This window comes from Oreochromis aureus, linkage group 16 (assembly GCF_013358895.1).
Source record: "Oreochromis aureus strain Israel breed Guangdong linkage group 16, ZZ_aureus, whole genome shotgun sequence".
Taxonomy (NCBI): domain Eukaryota; kingdom Metazoa; phylum Chordata; class Actinopteri; order Cichliformes; family Cichlidae; genus Oreochromis; species Oreochromis aureus.
In genome coordinates, this window is record NC_052957.1 from 11,494,721 (window position 1) to 11,519,046 (window position 24,326).

A 24,326-nucleotide genomic window follows, 5' to 3' on the forward strand; every position below is an offset into this window, starting at 1 on the left:
CAGTGGCTTTTTGCAAATATATATTGACATGGGTCCCCACCCCGACCTAAGTCAATAAATCACAATAATACCTGAAAACTGAGAAAAAAGACTTGGATTAATTGGGTTATTAAGACGAGATTCTAAGTTAATAACCCGAAATTTTGAGTTACATTTTGGTTTTAAAAAAAGAATTTTTCAATGTCAATGGGTTTTTGTTTTTTGTTTTTCTTAAGTGTGTGATGCAAAGAGCTTGTTGCTCACTCTGAAAGATTTTATACTTGTTGCTCATTGCTTAAAAGCAAAACACACAAAAACAACAAAACAAACAAAAACTGTTGATACTGTGAATAATTTTCCTTTCTTTCGCTACTTTGTGATTTCAGAACTGTTAGAAAGCAAAAAGTTCAATTGTCTGCCTTTCCCTCCTAATTTTATTTTATCTTTTTTTTTTTTTTTTTTAAATAGTGAGGCGATAAAACAGAGTCCAAACACATTTGGGAAGAACAGAAACCCGCCGTTATCAAATCAAGTGCTTTTATTTTGGAGACCAGAGGCTCGTGCATTGTTGCACGCGGTCCAAGTGACTTTTTTTTTCAGGTTTTGGTGGCAGGATGCACCTAAAACCACCCAGTAAACTCAGTAAGTGCTCTGCGCTCATTATCTCACTATAATATAAATGAGACGGATGCCGAGAGTCGCTTATACATCGCTGCAGCTTTACGCTGGGCTGTATCTACACATGAAGTATCTGGTCAGCACTGATGGAAAATCTGACTTTCAGTTTGCCACCACTGGGAGGACTGTAACTACAGTTCAACATGGCGGGTGGGAGCCCTGAAAAAACATATCACAGAATCCATCACATAACAGTAGCAGGCAGGGCGGGAGGGGTTAACAGCATGTTTACATTACTTACAGTAAAAGATGCAGGAGTTTGTTTGTCATTTCCTCCCCTGATTGCGTCATGATTATGCACCCACCATTTTTTTCCTTAAAAGGAAACCCCAGACCCTGCTCCCTCCTTCCAGAGGGATGAAGGACTTTCAAAGCAACATCTGCAGCACATAGACTGGCTACTGCATCTGTTCAGTAGTAACACCAAAAACCGGAGGATTATTAATGATGTGCATTAAGGTTCATCTTGCAGTTTTTATGTGCTCTTTTTGATTTAATGTGCAAAACATGTCCTTAAAAGTGCTTTCTCACCACATACAAGTCCTCATAAAAAATAAAGACATAAAAATTTAAAACATCTGGCTGCTGATGCTGATTAGAAGCTGTAGATGCAATGCTGCACTTCACAAATTGATTATAACAAGGACTGAATGCAAAGCATGGAATCATTTTAATCTTTGTTAAGTTTTTTTTTACAGTTGTAAATACACCAGAAAAACACACAAACAATCACTGCTGCAGTCTTTCTTGAGTACGATTTTGTAGTTCAGGTAATCTCTCATAGCTTCTGCCCACATTAAGCATCATAAATATAAAAGTCTAGATATAAATACAGTCCCTTATGCTGGGTGAATCACCAAAAGCTGCCACTGGAGGGAGAAAATAAACCGGTTAATAATTATTTTCATCACTGGTCAGCAGAAAACTGTATTCATATGAGTAAGTATATGTTTCACTGGGAGTGGGGTATATATGAGGTCTTTTCCTAACTCAAAGCAGAGGTCAAAAGTCAGAGAATGTAAGAATGTAAAATCAACACCATCTATGGGGAGCCTTGCTCAAGGACACTTTTGCGAGGCAGATGCGCTTTCAGCAATGGAAACTGCAAGATGCAACAAATCTTTGTTAAGGTTCAGTGATTAAACTGCAACACAAGTGACAAAACTATAAAACACTCCCATAAAAGAGAGACAAACTATTAAAATAATGGTCCAATATTAAAGTCGCAACTAACATTACAAATTATTACAGGGCACGATGAATCAGAATTCAAGACATGGAAACTGTTAGTGCTCCTGAGTTGAGTATGTGAGGATTTAACCATAAAACAGTAAAACCAGTCTGGGGAAAAAAGGAAAAATGTTAAAAGTATTCTATTATTGTCTGTTTTATAGACATATATGTATGGAAGTTTGGATTAAACACAAAGAGTGTATGTGCAAATAAGCCCAGGGTTTAAACACTCGTTTTCTTACACTCTTGGCTGTGTGTGATGTCAGTGAGGTCACAGGAGGTCCGACCTTTTGCTTGTCAGGGGCAGCCAATCAGAAAAAGAGGCTGTCTTAAAGGGAGTGAGAGTCAAAAGTGGATGAAGGGCTGCATCAAAGCTCAGTCTGATATACATAAGCATTTTTTTTAAACCATGAAGTCTGAGAAACTACTCGAAAATAAAAATATACAGGTGGGAAGGAGCATAACAGGTCATCACAGTTCCTCACCAACAATCAGTAATGTTGAGGAGAACCTCAGACTCATAAACATCCCTGTGCAACTGAAATGAGATTATGGCAGTTTAGCCCATGAACTGCTGTAAATCACACACTTTTCCCCACAGCATACTGCATTACAGATCACCTAATGCTTTCTTTACCTTCTGGGAAACAACCAAGTTAAAAGTAAAACCAGAGAATCACATTTTTTGTGAAGGTTAATTTCTATACGGCAGAGACTGGTAGAATGGCTGACATGAAGGCAGTTCAATCACATTCAACAGCCTATAAGTTTTATGTATGCCTCTGAGAAAAGCTAAAATGTAAATCGTGTAAATCAAGCCCATCATAAAATGCAGGTAAAGTTGTCTTGAGAAGTAATTAAAGATCCATAAATCATATCAAGCAATACACCAGCACACATTTCTTCCCCTTGATTTGGTTTCCTCTCACAATTAGTTTGCACCCTTTTAGATTCAAAAATGCTGTGATCATCACATAACATACACTTAATGTATTATACCCATTCATTTTAGTAATGATGCTTTGTAATGCCTCACTGTGTAACCATTATGTCCAGTAAATGTTTGGAATACATGTTTATAGTACGCTGAAGGAAGACAGATATTCATCACAGTTATCATTAAGAGACCCATGTAGCTATTGCACTGCAAACTCAAATTATTATACATGTTAAATATTTTGGTTTTCTTTATCTTAATCATACACTCCTCTTTATCTGATACATTCCTTGGTCCCATCTACTGCATCCCACCAAAGTTGTAAGTGACCTCAGTTAACCACCCAGTTGTCACTGTTTTAAAAGTGCAGCATCAATGATGAGGACAGGTTTTCACATTAAAAATAAAGGCTCAGTAATAACGCCGACTTTGTGCTCCCAGTTTTTTCTTGGCTTTGATTTGTGGTCGGTTTTATCTGATCCCAGACCAGCTGTGGAGGTAGGAGGTCCAGCCTGAGCTCCGAGACCCAGACCCCTCCTCCTCACCTGCAAAGAGGAGACACAAGAACAGGTGGTTAGATATTTATGAGGTTTTCTGGATGCTATAACCTGCAGTACCTCAGAAAAGAGGGGATTAATTTAAAAGAAGGGGTTTGTCTGAAGAAAAAAAACAAACATCAAAGACAGGTTGTGTGTGTGTGTTTGCTATTATGACTCTGCATGAAAATCGATGTGACGCTGCTCTGTACAAAACACAGCTGAGACAAATTCCTCCAGCGGGGCTGTGTGCTCATGTAAGTAAATTGGAAATGGTCTCTTTTTCAGGTTGGAATACAGCACACATCTTTAATGACTTGGCAGTTTCACTTTCCTATCATAAAATGAGAATAAATTATTTTCAGGAATCACCAAGGCTCAAGCCTGCCAAACTTGTGGAGAAATCTTTGTTGATATGTTTGAAAGTGTAAATGTGAGACTTTCAAACCTAAGAGTATTGTAACAGCTGTCAAGCATGGTCGTGGTAGCATATAATAATATTAGTTCGAGTGTATGCATATATTTCAGTTTCTAAGTATAATTCTGGCCCTATGTGGATTAGAGAAAATCCAAAATAAGCTCAAACTTGTGCACCCAATTCTTGCTTTTAAATTCATTAAGAGACATGTGCTGTACAATCACCCCACACTTTAAAAAAAAAAAAGAAAAAGAAGAGCTCAAAGAAATCATTAAATGTCCAAAGTTCCCATGGAATTCATTTCCATGAGGCGTGGATGCAAACTTCTGACCAAAAGGTTTCTACACTTTAAATCATACATAATAACCTTTTGAACAGGTCATGCGGTGAATAAGATTTTTCTTTTTATATATGCATGTAAACAAGGTTTACCCATTGCATACCTTGTGCAATGGCAGCCAGTTTGCTTTTCTCCTCTGGGCTGAGCTGGAGCATGGTATGGATGACGGGCAACAGAGCCTGCCTCTCGCTGCCGGATCGCAGGAAGATGAACTGCAGGAGGACGTTCTTCAGGTACTCTAGGTTGGCCACACTCTTCTCCCTCTCCTGGTTTCGCTCCAGACGGCGAACTTCACTCTTCAACAGCTAGGAGGTAGAACATACAAGCGCTTTTAAATTCACAAAATCCAAGCGTCCCTTCGGCTAATGCTAAACGGCAGGAAAATACGCTAATGTACAATAGCTTATCAAGTCCATTTCAGGTTAAAAAAAGAAATGTAGGAGGTCAGCTCAGAGTTTTTAGCGATTACTAGTATCTCGCATGGATAACATTAATTTTGGTCCACAATACTTTCCGTCATCGAGCACCTTACGTCACACACAACAAGTATGGCGGCGTCCTCTTGCCTACTCAATATGAAGAGTTAAACGCGAGTTACAACAGCGACTTTTAAACGCGGACTGCAGCAGTTCTTGTGCGAAATAACTTAAAAAACTACAGCGACAGACAAAGATGGGCTTCGAGCGGCTGCTGTGGTGTTACTCCAGGCGGTTTCGGTTCCGTAGCGTTCAGCTAAACCAGGTTGGAAACACGTCGGTGTCGGCGCACACTTCGCCTGTCGGCAGCGCGTCCTCCCGGTTCGGTGCTTCTCCCGGACTGTTGGGCGGGATATTTGCCCACACAGGTCCCCAGCTGGCCGTACGTCGGAGCATGTGCACCTCCCCCAGCCGCCCAGAGATGTCACCTTGTTCGAGCACGACAGGACCCGCTTCTTCCGGCTTCTCTCGATCTTCTGCGGCGGACAGTTCGTCTTCTGGACGTACTTGGCTCAATTCGCCTACACGGGGCTCAGAGACACGGGCGGTACTAAAGAGAAAGGGAAAACCAAGACGCCCAGCACCGCCACCACGGGGCTAGCAGGAATGTGGAGCTTTGAAATGAACCTGGGCTCAAACACCTGGAGGTATGGCTTCACGCTGGGATGCCTGACAATAGGAGCAGGCATAGTGGGACTCGGGGCTCTGTTCTGTCGGCGCTCTGTCAGCAAAGTGGTTTTACACCAGGGTGGGAGGATGGTGACAGTCTGCACACAGTCACCTCTGGGACCAAGCCAAGGCCGGAGAATAACAGTCCCTCTGTCTCATGTAGCCTGCCACGCCCACAGGCAGGAGACCACTTCCTTTATTCCTCTCAGGGTCAAAGGTCACAAGTTCTATTTTCTTTTGGACAAAGAGGGGACTGTGAACAACGCCAAGCTGTTTGATATCACCGTTGGTGCATACAGGCCACTTTAAACACACCTGAAACAGCAGTCTACAGGTGTGTGTTCACGTGGCTGCCACACTAATGTATCAGTGTGTTTTTCATCTGATCTGTACAATCCGAATTAAATGTTTGACAATAAATACTTGGCTCGTTTAGTTAATTACATTGAAAACCTCATGCTTTTGACTCAGTATAATTATATACATTTCTAAGTATTTAATATTCGAAGTAATAGACTGGAATTTTTATGTATATTGCACATTTCTTTACATGTAAATGCAGTGTGCTTTACCTAAAAATAAGAAAATTTATAGGCAGATTAGAATCAGCCCCTGGAGAAAAGCCACACTGGCCCTGAAAAAAAACAATCTCCGCAGGCCTGGATCCAGAACCTTCATGCTTTGAGGTGATATATAGCGAGTGCATGACCATGCCACCCGAAAAAAAAGACAGGTAACAGACAAGATAAATATAAGCATGAGTAAAAATACAGATATTTATCAGTAGGGAAGAACAAAAGTTTAGAAACACAGTTACTTTTAACGACTTGCCCATTGGGGATAAATAAAGTCTCTCTGACTCTGACTGACTTTCTTATCAATGCACAGATAAGTTACCATATACAAGCACGACTAATTCTAACAGTTTTTTCACCAATAACCTCCTAAATAAAAGCTTATAGTAAGTAAGAGAGTTGAGGCTGAATTACAGTAATTCTGTAAGTGCCTTATAAAGTGCTAGAAACCAGAGAACAGACCTTTTCCTTTAATAACACTTAATAAATATGGCCTATTTTAATGTAATAAAACCTATAATGCAAATACACTAATACAATACAAAACAAGTTTAAAGATGGTCTTTATAACAGAATATATATAAAATATATACTTAAAGTTAATCTACTTTTGACTGCTTTGCGTCAGGCTAAAAATATAAAAGAAAAAGAAAAAAAAGAGATGGTTTAAAATTATGCCATTCCTTCAGCTAACAGTAGTACAGCAAATGTAGGTAATGCATTTGCTCTCAGTCTTGAAGAAACATCTTTCAGTGATTTTAATTGTATGTTTTTAAATCTTGCAAGTTGTTCGTTAATAAAGGGGATCATTCTCTTTGAGTTTTGTAACCAATGCTTAGGAGTAGGTCCTGTTTATTAGTGGATGTGTCATATAGTAGATTTGCTAAGTGTGTAGGGGCAACTTTTAAATAGACAACTTGTCTGGGTTATTAGGTCTCTAATAATTATTTAGTTTTGGGCAACTTTCAGTGTTGTTTCTGTGTTTATATTGAGTAAGTATACATACAGTGATCTGCTCCATGAGAATAGCGTTGGTAGCCTCAGTTTCATGCAGCAGGCTGTTCATGTGCTCCATGCTGCGGGTGGCTGTGTTCAGCTTTTCACTTAACTCTTCTTTGGTTGGCTCAACTGTCCACACAAATGGCTCTAGAGATATAACAAATGCCACATACAGGAGGTGATATAATACATTAAACTCTGTTACTACAAAAAGTCGACTTCTATTCTTTTTCCCAAACATATTCATTTTTCATTGTAACTCTCATCATTATATCTTGTTGAAAAGGTCACATATGCAGTCCTTTTGTAAACTGAATGTGTGTGTTTTTTTGTGGATGTCTGCTTTCAAACATACCTTGTTTGGGGTCTGGAGATGTGAGAAGCTGCTCCAGAGAGGGTAGGGATGTAGGAGCAGGGGAGAAGCTCTCAGTCTCAGTGGTCTCCATGCCCTCACCCTCCTCCCTGGCCATAGACTGCAGGTCGCTGAGGGCCACTGGTCCCACACCCGCCTGGTTCTGGTCAGCGTTTCTGCGCTGTGGATCTGATGCAAGCGGCTTACGGCTGGACTGGACAGCAACTGAATCTGAGTGGGTTTAAAAGGTTGGGAGAAGAAGATTTGTGTGGGTCTTCTGGGCAAATCAATACATTCATATTGAAAAGGAGAGAAGGAGGAGGTTGGATTCAAGATGTGTCAAACAAGAATTAAAAATGAAGAAGGAAAAAAAAAAAAGACTTTCTGCTCATGGCCTTAAAATGTTTAAGTGAAATTCCTGGTGCAAAATAGTAAATAAATAAGGGACTTTAAAAGGGTTTCAACTGAAAGCAGCCTTCAAATCTTTTTTAAGCATCTCTGGATTCTTATGTACAAACAAGTCCGATCACAGCAGTTGTGAGTTAGTGTCCTACTTCACTGTAACATGAGGGGGCGCCAGACTACTCCAGGTTTTAACCAGTTCAGCTGGCATAAATGGTGACGTGGGAAGAGAAGGGTAGAGGGAAGCATGAGAAACTTCAGAAGAATAGATTGTGATTAATGAACCTGAACTGAGCTAAGAGGCCAGACTCGCTACCAATCCCTCTCACCTCGCCACCTCCTGTCAGGCTCTTTACTTCCCTTGTCATGTAGCTGAGTGAAAGGAGCAAGAAGTCTACCTGCATACTGAACACATTTCATAATAGTTCAAGTCCAGTAAACTCAAGAGCCCAACATATTTACCCAGTTCTAATCAACCAAATCCTGACAACTGCCACTCAAAAGAGTGAAGCATACAGGAGTCCTGATTCAAAAGTACAGCAGGCTCTAATAAAAAGGTTTAAAGAAATCAATAAGGAAATAAAAGCACCTAATTTACAGGAAAATAAACACCCTGGGGATCATATGTATATCTGAAAAATACTGAGCAGTGTTTCTGCAAAGCCATCACAACAGTCTGCAACAGAGGGAACAGCTGGAAAGGCTTAAACACTGACTGATTTCTAATTTATAAAAGACTTTTTTATGTGTGTGTTTATGTGCTGCTTGAAGGTTTGGATAAAAGATTAGACAAAATATGACAAAAGGCATATATAAATGTTACATCTGATTTATTAAAGAAAAAAAATACGAGGCCAGTAGTTTCATCTCCCATCTGTCCGATAGGGCAGTAACGGATTTAATCTGGCGTGAAATTGAAGCATAGTGGTAAAAAAGTGGCTCAAATATGACTTCAAATTAAGGTTAATATTGGCTCCAGTATCGAGCTAATCCTTGCATCCATGTGTGAGCCACTAATGATAAGTCTCTCCAGATGCCACAGTGAGCTGTTTGCCACACTGAGAGGCGGGCATAGAGCTGAGGAACCTTGCCAACACCTGGCGTCCTCAAGTGACAGAGAAGAAACACACACACACACACACACACACACACACTTGCCTTTCCTAGTCATTACTGTGTGTGTTTCTGCTGTTTGACTCCAGCGGGCAGCTGTGTGGGAGGTGATGAATGAGCTCTCAGTGCTGCTCTTCTGATAAACACACTGATGCCCTCTTCATGGTTTTCTTTCTGACTCACATCACTCCACTCATGGAGGAGAAGCGCAAGCACCATGGAAAACCTTGAGACTGTAATGCATTTGATGATTTCATTGATCTCTATATACCATACCTTTCATGCACTCCTTGAGTCTATTGCTGTCTGCTCTTTAGTAAAAGATAAAAATGTTACCTCACCTATTTGCTCTGTTACCTCTTGTAGAGAATCAGGTATTGGCTCAAGTTTACAACCCCAACCCCATGCTTACTGTTCTGGCTCTGCAGGGTAAAGAGCTGCTCCTCGACGCGAGTCAGCTGGCCCTGCAGGGTCTCCACAGTGGCCCGGTGGTCATCCTGCAGCTTCCTCAGCTGCTCCCTGTAGGTTTGCCGCTGGGCCTCAACCTGGGAAGACAGGTCAGCCTGGGCCTGGGACAGGTCTGACCGCAGTGTCACGTTCTCTGACTGCAATGACAAAAGCCTGTAGGTGGACAGAGCAGGAAGAGAGTTTAGAAAGTGCTCATTTAGGAGCAAATCAATATGAAATGCTACAGGCAAGTAAAAAAAAAAAAAAAAAAAAAAGCACAATCAGGTGTTCTCAGCATGTATGATTATGTCTCCTGATTGCAAAATCAAATCCAAGGATGAACAGCTGAAAAGGCTAAAACATGCTGTGTATCAACAATGTGACAGTACAATGAATTCCTGCCAAGACAAGATTAAAGAACAACATAAAAAAATAAAAGTGTGTTCACCTCTCACGGAGCTCAGCTTCCTTGCTAATGGTTTCCTGAAGGATTTTATTGTGTCTCTCCAGAAGAGTGTCATGCTCAGTTTGGAGCTGCTGCAGCTCTGCCGCGCTGCTCTGGAGACTCTGCTGGCTCTCCGCCAGTCGCGTCCTCAGCTGTTCCACCTGAGAGACCAACTGCTCCCTGAAAAACACACGACACGTTACTCTTACAGTGTTATTTTCTTTTAGAAGGATGTAAATGAATGTAAATTATTTCTCATGTGGGATTTCTTGTAGGTTATACTTTGTCTTCAATAATTCAGCTTTGGTCATTGTAAGTACCTGGTGTTTGTGTTCAAACTCAATTATGTGCTATGCATTTTGACATTTTGCATGTTATTTAAGTATTCTTGATCACATCTGAACAACACTTTCTTTCCTAACCCTAACTCTGGGTGTACTTTGAGTTTTTCATGTGTTTAAAAGTCTCATGTGAAGAGAGAAGCTCCAGAACAGCATCCTTAATCAATGCAGTAAGATTTGAATTCCTCTAATGTAAAGCTAACTGAATGCGTTTCCTTTAATTTCACATGCAATGATCTGCAGCACACAGTCCACCACCGGTTACATACATTTACCAGCTGTCTGTTATTACAGTCTTTGTAGACTTCTATCATTCTTGCATTGCCTTTACCTCTCTAGTTTGCCAGAGTCTACTTCATTCTGGGTCGTCTTGCTCTTCTGCTGCTTGAGAACATTGTGGACTCGCACCTTGTAACTCTCAAATTCCTTGGTTGTTGCCTCAAGCTCGACCTGGAATCAATACAAAAGGTTAACAAGACATATACGATTAAAAGACGATTGATTTTCTAATACATTGTTGGTGAACAAATTTATTTTAGTGAGTCTTGTTAGAACATCTAATAAAGACAACTTTTGTTGTATCTCATACATTTACAAAAATTTAGATTTTAACACCACAGCTTACATAAAACCAGTTTTTCACTGGATGAACAATGATGAACGATGTCTTTTACAGAAAGAAAGCAATAACTTTATTTAAACTGCTCTAGGCAAACAACCCATTCATAAAATAAACCTCTCTTACTGTCTAAAAATGTAAAGGGGAAAAAGTAAAGACTGAGCCAGAGGCGGCAGCAGTTGACTAAAGCATTTATTTTACTGTCAGTCTTGGATGTCACCAAGCATTGAAGATTACGGTAAATCAAGGTCAGATAGATAGTTGGTTACAGGGATTTACCTGAAACGACTAGTTTGCAGATTTTTGTTTCCTGTTGCAGAAATCTACGATTATAAAGATTTACAGTTTCTAGAGCTAATTACAGAAGTTTCTGTAATGCTGTTTGACTGATCTGAGCCAAAGAATCTTCCTCCATTGACTTCAGATTAGTAGTATGACCTTAGTTAAAATCAATCAATTCAAATTAAATACATTTTATTTGATTCATATAGCGCCAAATCACAACAACAGTTCCTACAAGATACATGTAAGATATAAGATATAAGGTAAGGTAAGACCTTAAAATAATCTTAAAATAGTCAATAAAATTAAACTGGGGAATTTATTTAAACCTCATATTTTCTATCTGATGAGGCGTCATGCATAAATACATTACCCAGTTCTCGTTTGTGTTATACATATAGTGTAATTTGGTTTTTTTTTCAGTGTTGGTGACCCAAAAATGAGTAATTAAATTTTTTACCTTGAGCACTTTTCAAAAATTCTACATACTACAAAGATTTGAGGATTAATCAAAAATAATTCAGATATTAATAATGGAAGTAGTAATTAGTTGCAGACTCATATAACACTGCTGAGCCTGAGCTGTAGAAGCCTTCAATTAATTTAATCAAAGATGGACGGGTCTGAAGTAGCTACAGCACCTCAAAATTTACAGTTAAGGTGTCCTTGAACGACTTCAGCGTCGTTATGGTTGAGTTATTACAGCGTAAACTGTCAATTCAACAGTTACAAAAGTCAACACACGCACCTTGGCAGTGTCTCTTTCCTGCTGCAGACTCTGTATGCGTTGCTGCAGAGAGCCGCTGGTTCTCTGTTGTTGCTCCAACGCAGACTTCAGCTGCTCCTGCAGGCGATGGCGCTCGGCTGTCAGGTCACACACCTCAATCTAAATTCAAAAACACAGGCTTTAGTAAGTACCACGGGTATGAAAGAAATGTGTTTCTACAGTTTACAAAAGGGATAGTGCTGGGTGTGCTACCTTAGAGCTTTCTAGCTGCTGCTGGTTAGCCTCCAGCTCTCCTTTCAGAGAGGCCTGCAGCACCATAAGTGAGCTTTCCTGCAAACATGCACACGGAATATTTAAATACATACAACCAAATAGGAAAGCACACAAATGACTAAGAATTCCCAATAACTTCAAGGCCCCCTCCACAGTCATGTCCACACATGACTGCATAACACTATTTACATTCATCAAGAAGCAACATTACACACATTCATAAGAAATCCTTGGGGACACACCTCAAATACACACAAACACACACAGACCTGTTTCTTGGCATCAGCCAGGTCCTTCTTGGTCTTCACCAGCAGCTGTTTTATCTTAGCGTTTTTCTCCTCCCCCTGGTCCAGCTGGGACTTCAAAGACTCTGATGACACAATTGCACATTTGAATGGGCATGTGCACACACACAAACAGCATAATTTCTCAACTGTAGCCTTCTTATTTTTCTAGTATTTTGCTGTCATTATGGAGCTTGACAGCATGAAGCAACATAAGGAGGAAAGAAAAAAAACAAGCTATAACATTTCCTAAATAATGATCCTACTGACCCCATGTACTGGCACACAGATACACAGGGTTATGCAAAAGTAATGGATGCCTCAGGTCAGTGAAAGCAGGCGTGTGTTGCTAATATAGAACATAAATAAAACTGAAGTTTTGCTTTCACCGAGCAAAATTTCAATTAAAGATTATTATACAGTGCAACATTAAATACATTTGGATTGTATTATTCTGTGTGACAGTCAGTGAGTGTAAACCTGAACTTGTTATCATACCAATTTCCTGTTTGAGCACTTCTTCCTTCTGGTTGAGGCTGTTTATCTGGCCCTTTAGCTCCTCAACACACTCATCTTTTTCTGATAGTTTGGTGTTGAGCTCTTTAACCAGACGTTCATAGTCAGCCATCTCCATGTCCAACAGAGAGCTCTGCTGCGCTTCCTGCAGGGAGAATCAACGTAGTACAGCTTTAAACGGAGCACAGCTAAGACTCATCTTCAAGTCCATTTATCTGAAACTCTTGATGTCCTCCTCTCTACATTTAATTGAATTATGCTGAATATATTGTGCAGTTAGTATTTTTGGACAGCTGAAGAAAGTGGATGAAATAATCTACACACACCTTTTTAAAGTCCTAAAATCTAGTTAAATTAAATAATTACAATCACAGCCACACAATACAATCCCTCATCTTCCTTGAATTAACATCTACATATTTCTGCTGCACTTAAAACATGCTTGTTTACTGATCTAAAACTGCCAAAATGAGATTAAAAAAAACCTTTATAGGCATTTAATTGTCTTTCTACTATCAGTATCAACCTGAAAAATCCAATCTTTGTGTTCATATGACGTAGACAGACCTCCTGGCAGCTTTCATGTACACGTCTATACTATGTAGGTCTCCACTAATGGAAAAGTAACAGCGGTCCCTGTACTGTGGGCTAGAATTACTCTCCTTCTCTCCATCAGGTGCTGCTGTAGCTGCAGGCCGGCCATCACCAGCTCAGTCGCTTGACTGGATCGGCCCTCTGAGACGCGCTAGTGTCTGAGAAGCATTTGTGTGTTATTTTTGTGTCTGTGTGTGTGTACCTTGCGTAGCTGCTCCAGCTCCTGAGCAGTCTGCTGAGACTGCTGCTGCTGCTTGCGGAGCTGGGCTGTCAGCTCTTCTGCCTCCTTCATGGCAGATGACAAATCCTAGAGAGGCAAGCAAGTGCACATTGGGGAGTTATATTTAAATGTAATATAGATTACATATTATAAAAATAAATTCACTGTGCATGGCTGTTTTTATGATTATTTAAAAACATAAATAATAGAGCAGTTGCTTGCACAAAAGAGGGAGATGACATCCATCATTTCTACCTTTATCTTTTGCTCTTTTATTGCTCTCTCAGCCAGCAGGTCTCTTTCCAAACTTGCTGACTGTCTTTGCATCTCCTGATTCTTGGTCTCCAACTGTTTCACTGTGCTCCTCATGGTTTCCATACCAGCCAGAAGGTCCTCCTTCTCACTGCTCAGTGTCTCACTCTGAAAACAAAAAAAATGGACTTGTTTATTGCCGCTGTCAGGTGAGCGTGCAGTGATACTTGAGGAAATCTGGTGCATTCTCATCCGATTTATTGCTCATAATCGGTCAGCTTTAGTGACTCTACAGTGTGAACTTCATTCTGGTTTCAGTTTACCTTGTCAGTTAAGAACCGCAGGAAACAAAAAGGATGACATACTGAGAGGAAAGCTGTTTTACATATTTTATAGTCAACATTCTCATTTAAAAATACACCTATAGGCACGTGACACCTAAAATAATAAAAATAAAAAAATCATTCATGCAAATCTGACAGTAGCAGGCTCTACGGGCTTCCTGTGCAGCAGCTCTCTCCCATCATCTGTCAGCCAAACAGTGAAACTATGATTGGTAAACAGATATGTCCAGACGTACTCTGAGATCCCCGACTAGCGCCAGTCTTCGCGCTCCCCCTGAGAACCATGAGCGCACACAAGACTAAGCCCGTGCTTCAGAAAATGGTGTTTCAGTACTGCACGCAGCAGATGGAAGCTACAGCCCGCTCCATTTACCTGCCTCTTTTTCTCTCATTGGAGAGAAACAGTTATGAGCTTGGGGAAAAGAGTACATATAAAAACGATTTCTCCCTAGCTCACCCAGTCACATCTGATGGGCTATTTGTGGGCGCCGGGCTGTCAGATATAGCTGGGTAAAGTGTTGTCGGCTAAAACGACTCCCTCTAAATCATACAGAAACTGAATTATGGGGTAAGTATTGAAGAAATGTATTACTGGACAAAAACCCCTGCTTTGATTTAGTGGAGGGCGAGAGTGTGTGTGTGTGTGTGTGTGTGTGTGTGTGTGTGTGTGTGTGTGTGTGTGTGTGTGTGTGTGTGAGACTGAATGTGTGTCTGTGTTACCTGTGTGACAGCACTGCTGAGTCGTTTGGTCAGCTCAGCAATCTGTCTCTCTGCCGCCTCCACCTTCTCCCTCTCCTTATCCAGTTGCTCTGTCTGCTTGTCGTAATCTATCTGCAGGTTCTAAACACAAAACACACACGCGCGCACACACAAACAAGTCTTCAATATTCATTACTAGAAGCCGGATGAACAGCTCAGTGAAGGTAAACACTATGCATCTCAGATATCAGCTGCATTTACATTTGAACGTGGGACAAAACTCTCATTAGACACAACACAGTGGTTTTATTCTTTAATGGAGACACAGTCATAAAGCAAAGTGCAATCTGGGGGCTGTTTATGAAGACCACTGGGAGCGATGTCTTTTTTTAAAGTGAGCGTGCCTCTACTTGCCAATTAGAAAGATTTTTATATTAGTAATGCATGAAACTAATTAAATGCACAATGGAATCTGTCAAGTTTATTTTGCTTTAATTCATGTTATGCTTTTATTTTGATGAAAAGCTAATGACATAAAAAGATCCATGCGATGCAGTAACATCTGATACACCCGGATACAAACCTAATAGTTCTGCCATTTTCAATCAGCCATTGGGAAAAAGAGTCACAGTGTAAACATACTTCACTGCGGCGTCTCTGTTCTGACACGTCTGACATCATAATCCCGAGAGGAAAACAAACTTTTTTCCACTTGGAAATTTCAGTTTCATGAAAGTCCCACTACAGGATCCTAGTGTCTTCAAGTAATATAGATATAATATAGTAATATATAGTATCTAACATGTAAACAACAGATGCCTTATTCACACCCTTTATCTTAACTGTTAGGAGGTCAGGCCTATTAGAAACAGTGCAGGATTCTTCTTGCAGGTACTGTAGGAAGAACATGTTTGTGAAGCCTTCTCAAGGACAAGGACTTCTCCAGTGCTGGCTTATAAAATGTGCCTAAAAATTACTCTTATAGACAAACAGCCTGCAATGCAAATCTTTACAGTGTAAAACTGTATATGTTTTATTACTTTATTTAAATGCTGTTTTTCAATCATTTTGATCAGTATCAAATTAAATGGTAAATGGACTGATTCTACTTTTCTACTCTCTCGGAGTACTCAAAGCGCTTAATACAATATGTCACATACACCCATTCACACAAGCACTTTCTTCTATGATTTTAAGTGCTCACCAACTAACATTCACACACATTCATACTCTGATGGATGCATTGGAGAGTAACTTAAGATTAATATCTTGCCCAAGGATATTTGGCATGCAGACTAGGGGGAGCCAGGGATCGAACCACCAACCTTCCGATCAGTAGATGACCTGTTCTCCTGAGCTACAGCCACCCTTTTACATTTTATAAGCAGGAAAGTCAGAAATCCCAGTAACTCCAAAGCATTCACTTTGCACCTATATTTCATTAGAAACTTCTCCAAAATAAGCCAAATATTTTCTTTCTCTAGTGAATGCATTATGCTTGTTAACTGATTGAATCAATGGTGCTGTATTAATGGAGTCAACCTTGAAAGATTATCCCAACTTACTGCTTCACTGTCAGGTAATTTACTCAGAAACAAGCGGAATCATTACTTATGTTAAAATATATATTCTCACTATGTAAGACGCTAAAATCTAGAGCTTGTTGCTGAGCTGATAAATTAAACTTTGAACCAAAATATGTTGAGGGTACTGCATCCAATGAGAAAGAAAAGAGTGGCTTCCTGGAGTTATAACGCTCTACTTATATAAGAAAATACAAATTTCTGCTTTGCATTTACTTGTGAAAGAATGGGCTGTTTTAAAAAGTTTGCTGAATTTGAGTGTGATGCTGTAACAGGATGCTGTCTTAGATATTCCATGATCCACTTTGAAATACTGCCGCTGAGAGCGTTAGTGTTTAGGAAGTGTCAGACCACATAAAGTTACAGAGCAGGTTTGTCGAATGCAGAGATACAGAGGTACTTCAGTAGCTGCAGAGCTCCAAACCTCCTCTGGGATTAAAATCAGCACAAAAACTGTGGGCCAGGAGCTTCATGCCATGGTTTTCACGGCATAAAACTCCCGTAGGCATTAATATGTAGTTGTCCCAGTATTTTACGTTTGTATAGTGAGAAGACAAAACTGTAATAGTTCACATACTTTGTGCACTACTTCATGCAAACTATTTGCCTTTGTATGCTACAAGTCTTCTCCAACCCAAGATTCCTACCTTGTAGCCTTCAGCACCATGGATGATATCTTTCATAGAGCTGTTCACTTTCTCCCTCTCTGCTTTTAGTGATTCTACTTCCTCCTTCAGGGTTATAACCTGAAAAAAACCCACAAACCATCATGCATTCAGTTACTGGCCAAAAATATACTGATGATCATGTTTACATTAATCTGTAAAACAGGAGAATGTTGTGGAGTTCTCCTAAGGATGAGTATGGAGTGCAAGTTTTCTACCACAATGTTTGCTATTTAGAGAAATCTAAAGCTTTTCATTATAGCCTTGTGTGTGTGTTGGTAAATGATAACATTCTTCATTCTTCACAGTACCTCTTTCTTACTGGCGTCCAGCTCCTTCTTTGCTTTGACAGCGACTGCCTTGATTTTATTCATTTTCTCATCCTTTTCTTTATTTTCTTTCTCCAAAAGAGCTGCAGGAAGTTAAAATAAAGAAGAATATGATTCATCAAAAGTCCAGGAGAATAAATTTGGTTCTTTTCGGCATGATAACTTGTAGATTAGATTGCTTTTATAAATAGCATGAACAGAAATCATCTCCACACCTATTTTTTCTGCAGTCTCATTGGGTTTATTCTCCTCAGAGGAAGCAGACTGTTCAGGACACTCCTGAGAGGGTGACTGAGGAAAAAGAGAGAACGTTAGAAAGAGCACAAAAACAAATTGTCATAGTAACAGTTTTTTTCCCCCCTCACAGATGCATTACTGCTAGTGTGGAGAAGCACTTACTCTCCCCATTTACAGAAAATAAACACACATCACGTGCTCCACTCACCTGGATAGAAGCCATTTCGGTCCTCAGCTGCGATATAAGTGAATCCTTTTCTGTCAGCTGCTCTTTGAGCTCTCTGCTCTCATTCTCCATGATCTCCACCTTTCTCACCATTTCCTCCCTCTCTTCTTCCTCTTTGGTCATGAGAGAAATTTGAGCTTGCAGTTTCTCATTCTCCTCAATGATCTTCTCATTGACTGATTTCATATCCTGCAGGTCTTTCTGGAGACCCTCAGTATCTTTCACCACCTCCTCTATGTTGGTTCTCAACATGTTTCTTTCTTGTTCCAGGTCTTTGATGTGGGCCTTGAGCTCTGTTTGTACCTCCTCAACTGTTCTGTCCCCTTGAGCTTCTTCAAGGCTGCTTCTCAACAGGGCCCTCTCCTTCTCCAGCTCATCAACCCGTGCTTGGAGGTCTTTGACTTCTTTCATGGACTCTTGGAGTTCTTCACCCAGATTTTCCTCCATTACTCCAAGAAAACCAGAGATTCGTTCTGCCTCTGTTTTCATTGAATTCAGCCTTGCTTCTTGTTCTTGCTTTTCAGATGTCTCCTGGTTCAGCTGAGCTTCCAGGGCTGCTAGCTTAGAGTCTAAGAGCTCCCTCTCTTCCTGAGCCTTGGAAAGCCCTGAGAGAGCCTCTTCCATTTTCTGCTGGAGTTCAGACTTTTCAGTGGAAAGCTCTTTTATAGTCAGCTCTAAAGTGGAAACTGTCTGTTCAGATCTCACAAACTCCTCTTTTAGGCTTCCCTCTAACTTTTCTCTCTCCTCCTTTAAACGTTTCACTTTATCCTCAGTTTCTGTTTTCAGGCTTTTCAGCTCCGTCTCTTTTTCCTCTCTTAGCAAAAGCACCTCCTTTTCTTTCTCCTCCTGTAGCCTCTCGATTTCTTTTGTTCTCTCATCATTGAGCTTTTGCATTTCCTCTTCTTTGATCTTTAGCAGGTGTTGCATTTCGTCTCGCTCTTCAGTCAGTGTTTTGACCCTTTTGTTCAGATCTTGAGTCATGTTCTCCTTCATCTCTAGCTGGGATATGATCTCCTCATTCCGCCTAGTAATGTCCTCCAACGACTGTTTCAATTCGCAGGCTGAAGACATTTGCTCTTCACCTTGAGAGCTCTCAAGCTTCAGTTTCAGGTCTTGCATATCCCCCATCAGAGCATTTTTCTCATCTGTAGCTTCTCTCATCTTCTCCAGCAGTTCATCCCTCTCCTTGCTGAGCTGTTCTACCTTCTCATTAAGGTCTCGTATATTATTAGCTGCCTGTTCCTTCATGGCTTTGTACTGTACTATAAAATCATTTGTCTTCTCTCCCAATTCTGTCTCAAAACTCTGAAGTATGCCCCTCATATGGTGGCACTCGGTCTGGGCAGAGTCTCGCTCTTTGGTTAAGGCCTCACATTTTGTCCTCAGCTCCTGGTTTAGCTTCTGCTGCTCCTCCTCTGGACTCTGAGACTTTTGCTCTTCGGCTGGACTGGTTACAGACTCTTCAGCTTCTCTGAGGACACCTTGCTGATCAGGATCTTGGGTCACTGAAGCTTCAGCAGAAGCACTGTCCTTGAGCAACTGCAGCTCATTAATTTTGAACTCCAGTTCTTCTCTTTCCATTTGAAACTCTTCTTTAACCCTCTCCAGCTCTGCCTCAAGCTCACCCTTCACATTACTGAGCAGGGTCAGCTCATCCTGTAACATGGTGTTCTGGGCTTGAACATCATCCAGTGTCGCTTTTAGTCTTCCCGTCTCTGTCTCCTCTCCATCACCATGGCTCGAGTCACCCTGACTGCAGCCAGACAGCTCCAGCATTTTGGCGATCCCCGAACCACGTGCAGCTTCTTCCTCTTCCTCCTGCACATCCTGCAGATAGCTATCTGGAAATATAAGAGTAATATTTTGATTTAATTGAAACTGAATTTAAAGAAAAAAAGGAGGCAAACACAATATTAATACTTCGATACCAGAACAGACTTAACTAAAAAGAGCTTTTTTACCTTTGAGAGCAAGCTGCTCAGTTAGCTCCTCTTGGAGCAACAAGAGACGTTCCCTCTCAATCTCATAGTCCTCTTCTAGAGTCCTCATTTCCTCTTCGTGCTGCAGACTCTTCTGAGCCAGCTCCTCCTTCAAGTTCTCCACCTCTTGCTGGGCCAGTGTCAACTCCTTTTGGTGGTTCTCCTGGACCTCAAGAACCTCCTGAGAATTTCGCTCTTGCATTGTTTGCAGTTCAGCTCGAAGGGTTTCCAGCTGAGCTTCTAAGCAATGTCGGACTTCCTCTGCACTCTCTTTTGCACTAGCAAGATCTGCTTGGCGCTCCCTCTCTCTTTCACTCTCCCGTTCTCTGTCACTCTCCTCTCGCTCTTTTAGTAATTTCTGGAAATGAGACACCTCTTCTTGGTGTTTGCTGTTGCACTCCTCAATGCTGCTCTCTAGGGCTTTGATCTTCTTTTGGTGCTCTTCTATCGCCCGGTCAAACTCGCCTTGCAGCGCTGCCAGATCATCCTGCAACAAAGAGCATACATGTTTTAAGAAGATCTGGTTATAATAACAAAATACGTTTATTAGACTGCATAAATGTCAAAGTGTGTTCAAATAAACCCGTTTGAGTTTCTCTGAACACAAACCTGAATGTGTAATCAGGCTTACACATCATACAGTGGTGTGAGTGTTATCTTTCACCTTGGCTTGCTGTTTAGTGTTCTCTAGTTCTTTACGGGACACTGCAAGACTTTGCTGAGTTTCCGCCTTTTCCAGCAGCACCGCATCCATCCTCTCAGTCAGCTCCTGTTACACACAAATAAACGATTCACATAATGCAGTATGAAAATGAAGTACTGCATGTTAACAGAGGAACCTTTTAGCTAACATGCAAACCTGTATCAAAGAGTCATCTGAACTGCTGTTGTTGCTGCTTTTGGATTGCTGTTTCAGGGCTTCAACTTCTTTTTCCAAATCTAAGAAGACAAATAAACAAAATCATGACATAAACTTGTATAGTACTGGCACAATACAAACACAGGATGAATGTGTAATGATACCTATACATCTGCTCTTCATCTTCTGCATGGCAGCTACCTGCTTTTTTGCATACTTGATGAGATCATCTTTAGAGAGCGTGTCCAGCTAAAAATAAGACACAAAGTTAAAATGAGGCTAAGATATCTTTACCAAAACATCTCTAACAAAAGAGAAAAAAAATCCTGTTGAAGAGTGTTGATACATATAATTATTATGTGTAATTTGTAACAGTATGCAGGACAGTAATAAAAATTACAGGAACAGAATAAGTTGAACTCTTTGGGCTTGTCACAAGCCTGTAGATAGCTGAGATGATTGCTAAAGTGCAGTACCTTTGACTTGGGTGTGCTTGCTGCTGATGGAGTCGCAGACTCAGCTCCGGTACCACCAGGGTCCTTTTTTAGTAAAAGAAAAATATGAAAAAACAAACAAACAAAAAGAAATAAATGAGTAATTATGTAGAGAGGAACAAACATAGAATCTAAAAACTAGAAAGATGTTAACCCTTACAGTTTTTGTTTTTATGGTCAACTCCAGATTTATTCCACAAAGGTCACATAATATTTCCTTTGAACTTTACTTTAATGTCCTTTTTTACCAAAAGTCTACCTCTGGTGGCGCACATTTACAACATTTTGTGATTGATTACGGACTTTTTTTCAATTCGGCAAAGAAACTAAGCAGAAGAATTTTTACTGAAACTCCGTAAGCAAAGTTAGTGAAGTACCACCAGGTAACGTCTCGATATTAAGCACATTTAAAATTCATGGTTGTTACAGAAGGACTACTGCAGGTGACTTTTACTTTTACCAGCACAGTTCATCGTGATAATTAACTATGCATTATAACAACAGATATTAAGAAAAAGACGCATATATGTATATATATTAGCTAACCTCGAGATACACATCGTTACTATCTGTGAGACTAGCTAACGCTAACCCCTCCACAATGATCATTTACCTCCATCCCAGCTTTTCGGACTTTTTACTGCTTCTCAATCGTTTGACAAGCGCAGGGAGATAGCCGGGAAGTTGACCGGACAAAGATGAATCGATTTCCAAAGTAATTTACGATTCGTCACAGACTAAACACGGAAAACATCTCCTCTGTTATGGTTTTGAGTTAACAAGCTAAAGCACACGCTTCCGCATTCGTCAACCAGGTGACGTCGGTATAATTGACGTCACATCTTAAAAAACAGACACCGGCATCAATTTAACATTGAAGAGAAAAAGTTATCTATTTTGAACGTAAAGACAACAAACGATGTATTATTGGTACATTTCTAACTGTTACATTGTTTCTAAGTGGTGAAGATTAGTACTTTGAGTCTTATAAATTCATAACAAATAAAAGCATGTCAGCAGCTAAACTTTATAACGAATTGCGCCCCCCGATATGCTTTCATAATAATAATAATAATAATAATAATAATAATAATAATAATAATGATGATGATGATAAAAATAATTTACATGATAAAATCCCTTATTTAGTAAAGAAATTTAGTAAAGAAATTTAGAAAGAAAAGAAAAGAAAAAAGAGTATAACAGTAGTATAAGTTATACTGATCCTGGCTGATCATTGTTTATTTGCTATGTTCATATTTAATTTATTTATATCTAATTACATTTTTTACCAACTGGAATTTGAGTTTCTCCATCTCACTTTCACCAGCTCAGCACATCTGTCTTTTAAGTCAGAGTCTTTTACATACTCTGAGTTGTGCACAGACGTAATTCCTGTTCACTCTCACCTGTTAGATACAAACAGCTTGGATTTTTAAAATGTGGAAATGGCAAAAACTGAAAATAACCTAGATAATAACTTAATTAAATAGTGGTTATGGTAAATAGTCTTAAATGGCTACATAGATGTGATGTCTATCTGGGTATGTTATATGGCAGCAAAACCTGTAATTAAGTGCTGGCCTGACGTCTGAGAGGAGAAATAGTAAATAGCTGCCTGCAGCAGGGTTTTCAGCATTTAATAAATTATTAACAGAATTTAGTATTATGGTCAAGAAAGATTTTATTCCACTGTAAAAGTAAAATACAACTGCTGTTTATTATACACATACACTGTATCAAAGCCACTCGATCTAGCCGTAGGGTGAACAGATACCAGCAAACTACATGAGGCAAAGTGTATGTTTGCATGGGACAAGGCAGGACGGGGTAGAATTTAATTTTGATATATAACTTAAGAGATTAAGACAAGAAAACTATGCAGGTCATAAGTTTGGCATTTGGAAAATAAAGGGATATTCTGTTATATTTATTTAAATTAAATGGTTCAGACTTTTATTGATGGGCTTTCTGCCATCCTGTATTTGGCTTTTGTATTGCAACATCTGTTTAAACAGTTTACAGTTATTTCATCTGCTGTTCTCTCTGTTAATCATCTTTGGGTTTCACAGACCATCCATAGATTTGCAAATCTCTTTTTTAGACACATTTTTTCATTTGAGACCTGCATTTTGTTTTTACTGAAACCATTTGTTCTGCAGTCCCACTAAAGAGGAATACCTTATCAACCTATAGAAAACACATGCCAGTAAGACAAATTTAAAAAAGAAAAACAAAAAGCATGACTGCATAAGAAATATTCAGGAAGAAATAGGCAATATAGAGTGTGAAGTCAAAGGCTAGATTGGAGTTGGTTGCATACTATAGCTGAGATCCTAAAAAAGAGAGACTTTTTTTACTGTGTGTGCAAGCCTATAGTGCCATAAAATCATCCCAAAGCTGTCTGATACTACAATGATATTTTTGGGACTGCTATAGAGAGGTTGGGGGGTATCTGCCCTCCTGCTGACATCAGGGCTGTCATAAACCCAGTGGACAGCCTAGCTCTGCTTCAGTATTCCAATCACGTGAGGTCCAGTTTTATCTGTTGAATATGGAGAGCGTCTGTTTTGACACAAGTGATAGAAGCACTGACGGAAGCAACTTAGCAAGATGCCTCTCATCCTGACAAGGCTGAGATGCTCCGAGCAGGGGGGTGCAGAGACTCTGCCGGCTCCCTGTCTCATCTGGAAGAGACCCATCTCTACCTTCCACCCCGCCTGGGTCAAACACATCCATCCATCACAGCAACTCCCTTGTTTTCTCCCAGGGCATGGAGCAGTATTTTGCTGCCATTTTTCTCCCCCCACTCGTGGCCGTCAGTCAGGGATGGCTTTGCCGTAATATAACTGACACTGGCTGGCGTTCCGGGAGTAATGAATAGCCTGACTGGGTCTATCAAGAGGAGCAACAGACGCTCCTTCATGCTTCTGCCTTTCTTTATTTCTATCTCTCTCTCCTGTAAGTTCTGCTCCCACATTTCAAACTAACATAACAAGTGAGACACATTCACCTTTTCTTGCTGCTCTCCCTCACCTCATCTCTTTTTATAAGAACAGGGAGCCACAGGAAGTGGGCTCCTCTTATGCTTCACACGCATACATGATTTGCATTTGTGACTTTATAAATATAGTAAATATAAAAATCAGTTGTTTTTTGTCATTAAAAAGCATATACACATGCTGTCACAAAAATCACATCTTT

General features: G+C 40.1%; 1 protein-coding gene across 1 annotated transcript; it reads right to left on the reverse strand.

Annotated features, from left to right (window-relative positions):
- Window positions 1-1,304: 1,304 nt before the first annotated feature.
- Window positions 1,305-21,923, reverse strand: LOC116311992 (GRIP and coiled-coil domain-containing protein 2). The gene is made up of 24 exons (XM_031729241.2): window positions 21,736-21,923; window positions 21,105-21,167; window positions 20,793-20,877; window positions 20,629-20,708; window positions 20,434-20,538; window positions 19,752-20,256; window positions 17,773-19,631; window positions 17,543-17,618; window positions 17,310-17,410; window positions 16,981-17,079; window positions 14,772-14,891; window positions 13,711-13,875; window positions 13,438-13,542; window positions 12,624-12,786; window positions 12,111-12,211; window positions 11,821-11,898; window positions 11,590-11,727; window positions 10,272-10,390; window positions 9,603-9,779; window positions 9,120-9,328; window positions 7,196-7,423; window positions 6,848-6,987; window positions 4,225-4,426; window positions 1,305-3,372 (listed from the first exon to the last, which is right to left on the reverse strand). The coding sequence occupies exons 1-24, from the start codon at window positions 21,739-21,741 to the stop codon at window positions 3,299-3,301; spliced, it is 4,998 nt and encodes a 1,665-aa protein (XP_031585101.2). The 5' UTR covers window positions 21,742-21,923; the 3' UTR covers window positions 1,305-3,298.
- Between the last annotated feature and the right edge of the window lie 2,403 nt (window positions 21,924-24,326).

Excerpts from the sequence above, each read along its gene's own strand:
- LOC116311992 (XM_031729241.2), bottom strand. Across the intron at positions 20,257-20,433 it reads ACACTAAACAGCAAGCCAAG|GATGATCTGGCAGCGCTGCA; the intron begins GTGAAAGATAAC and ends TCTTTGTTGCAG. Across the intron at positions 7,424-9,119 it reads TACCCTGCAGAGCCAGAACA|ATTCAGTTGCTGTCCAGTCC; the intron begins GTAAGCATGGGG and ends AAACCCACTCAG.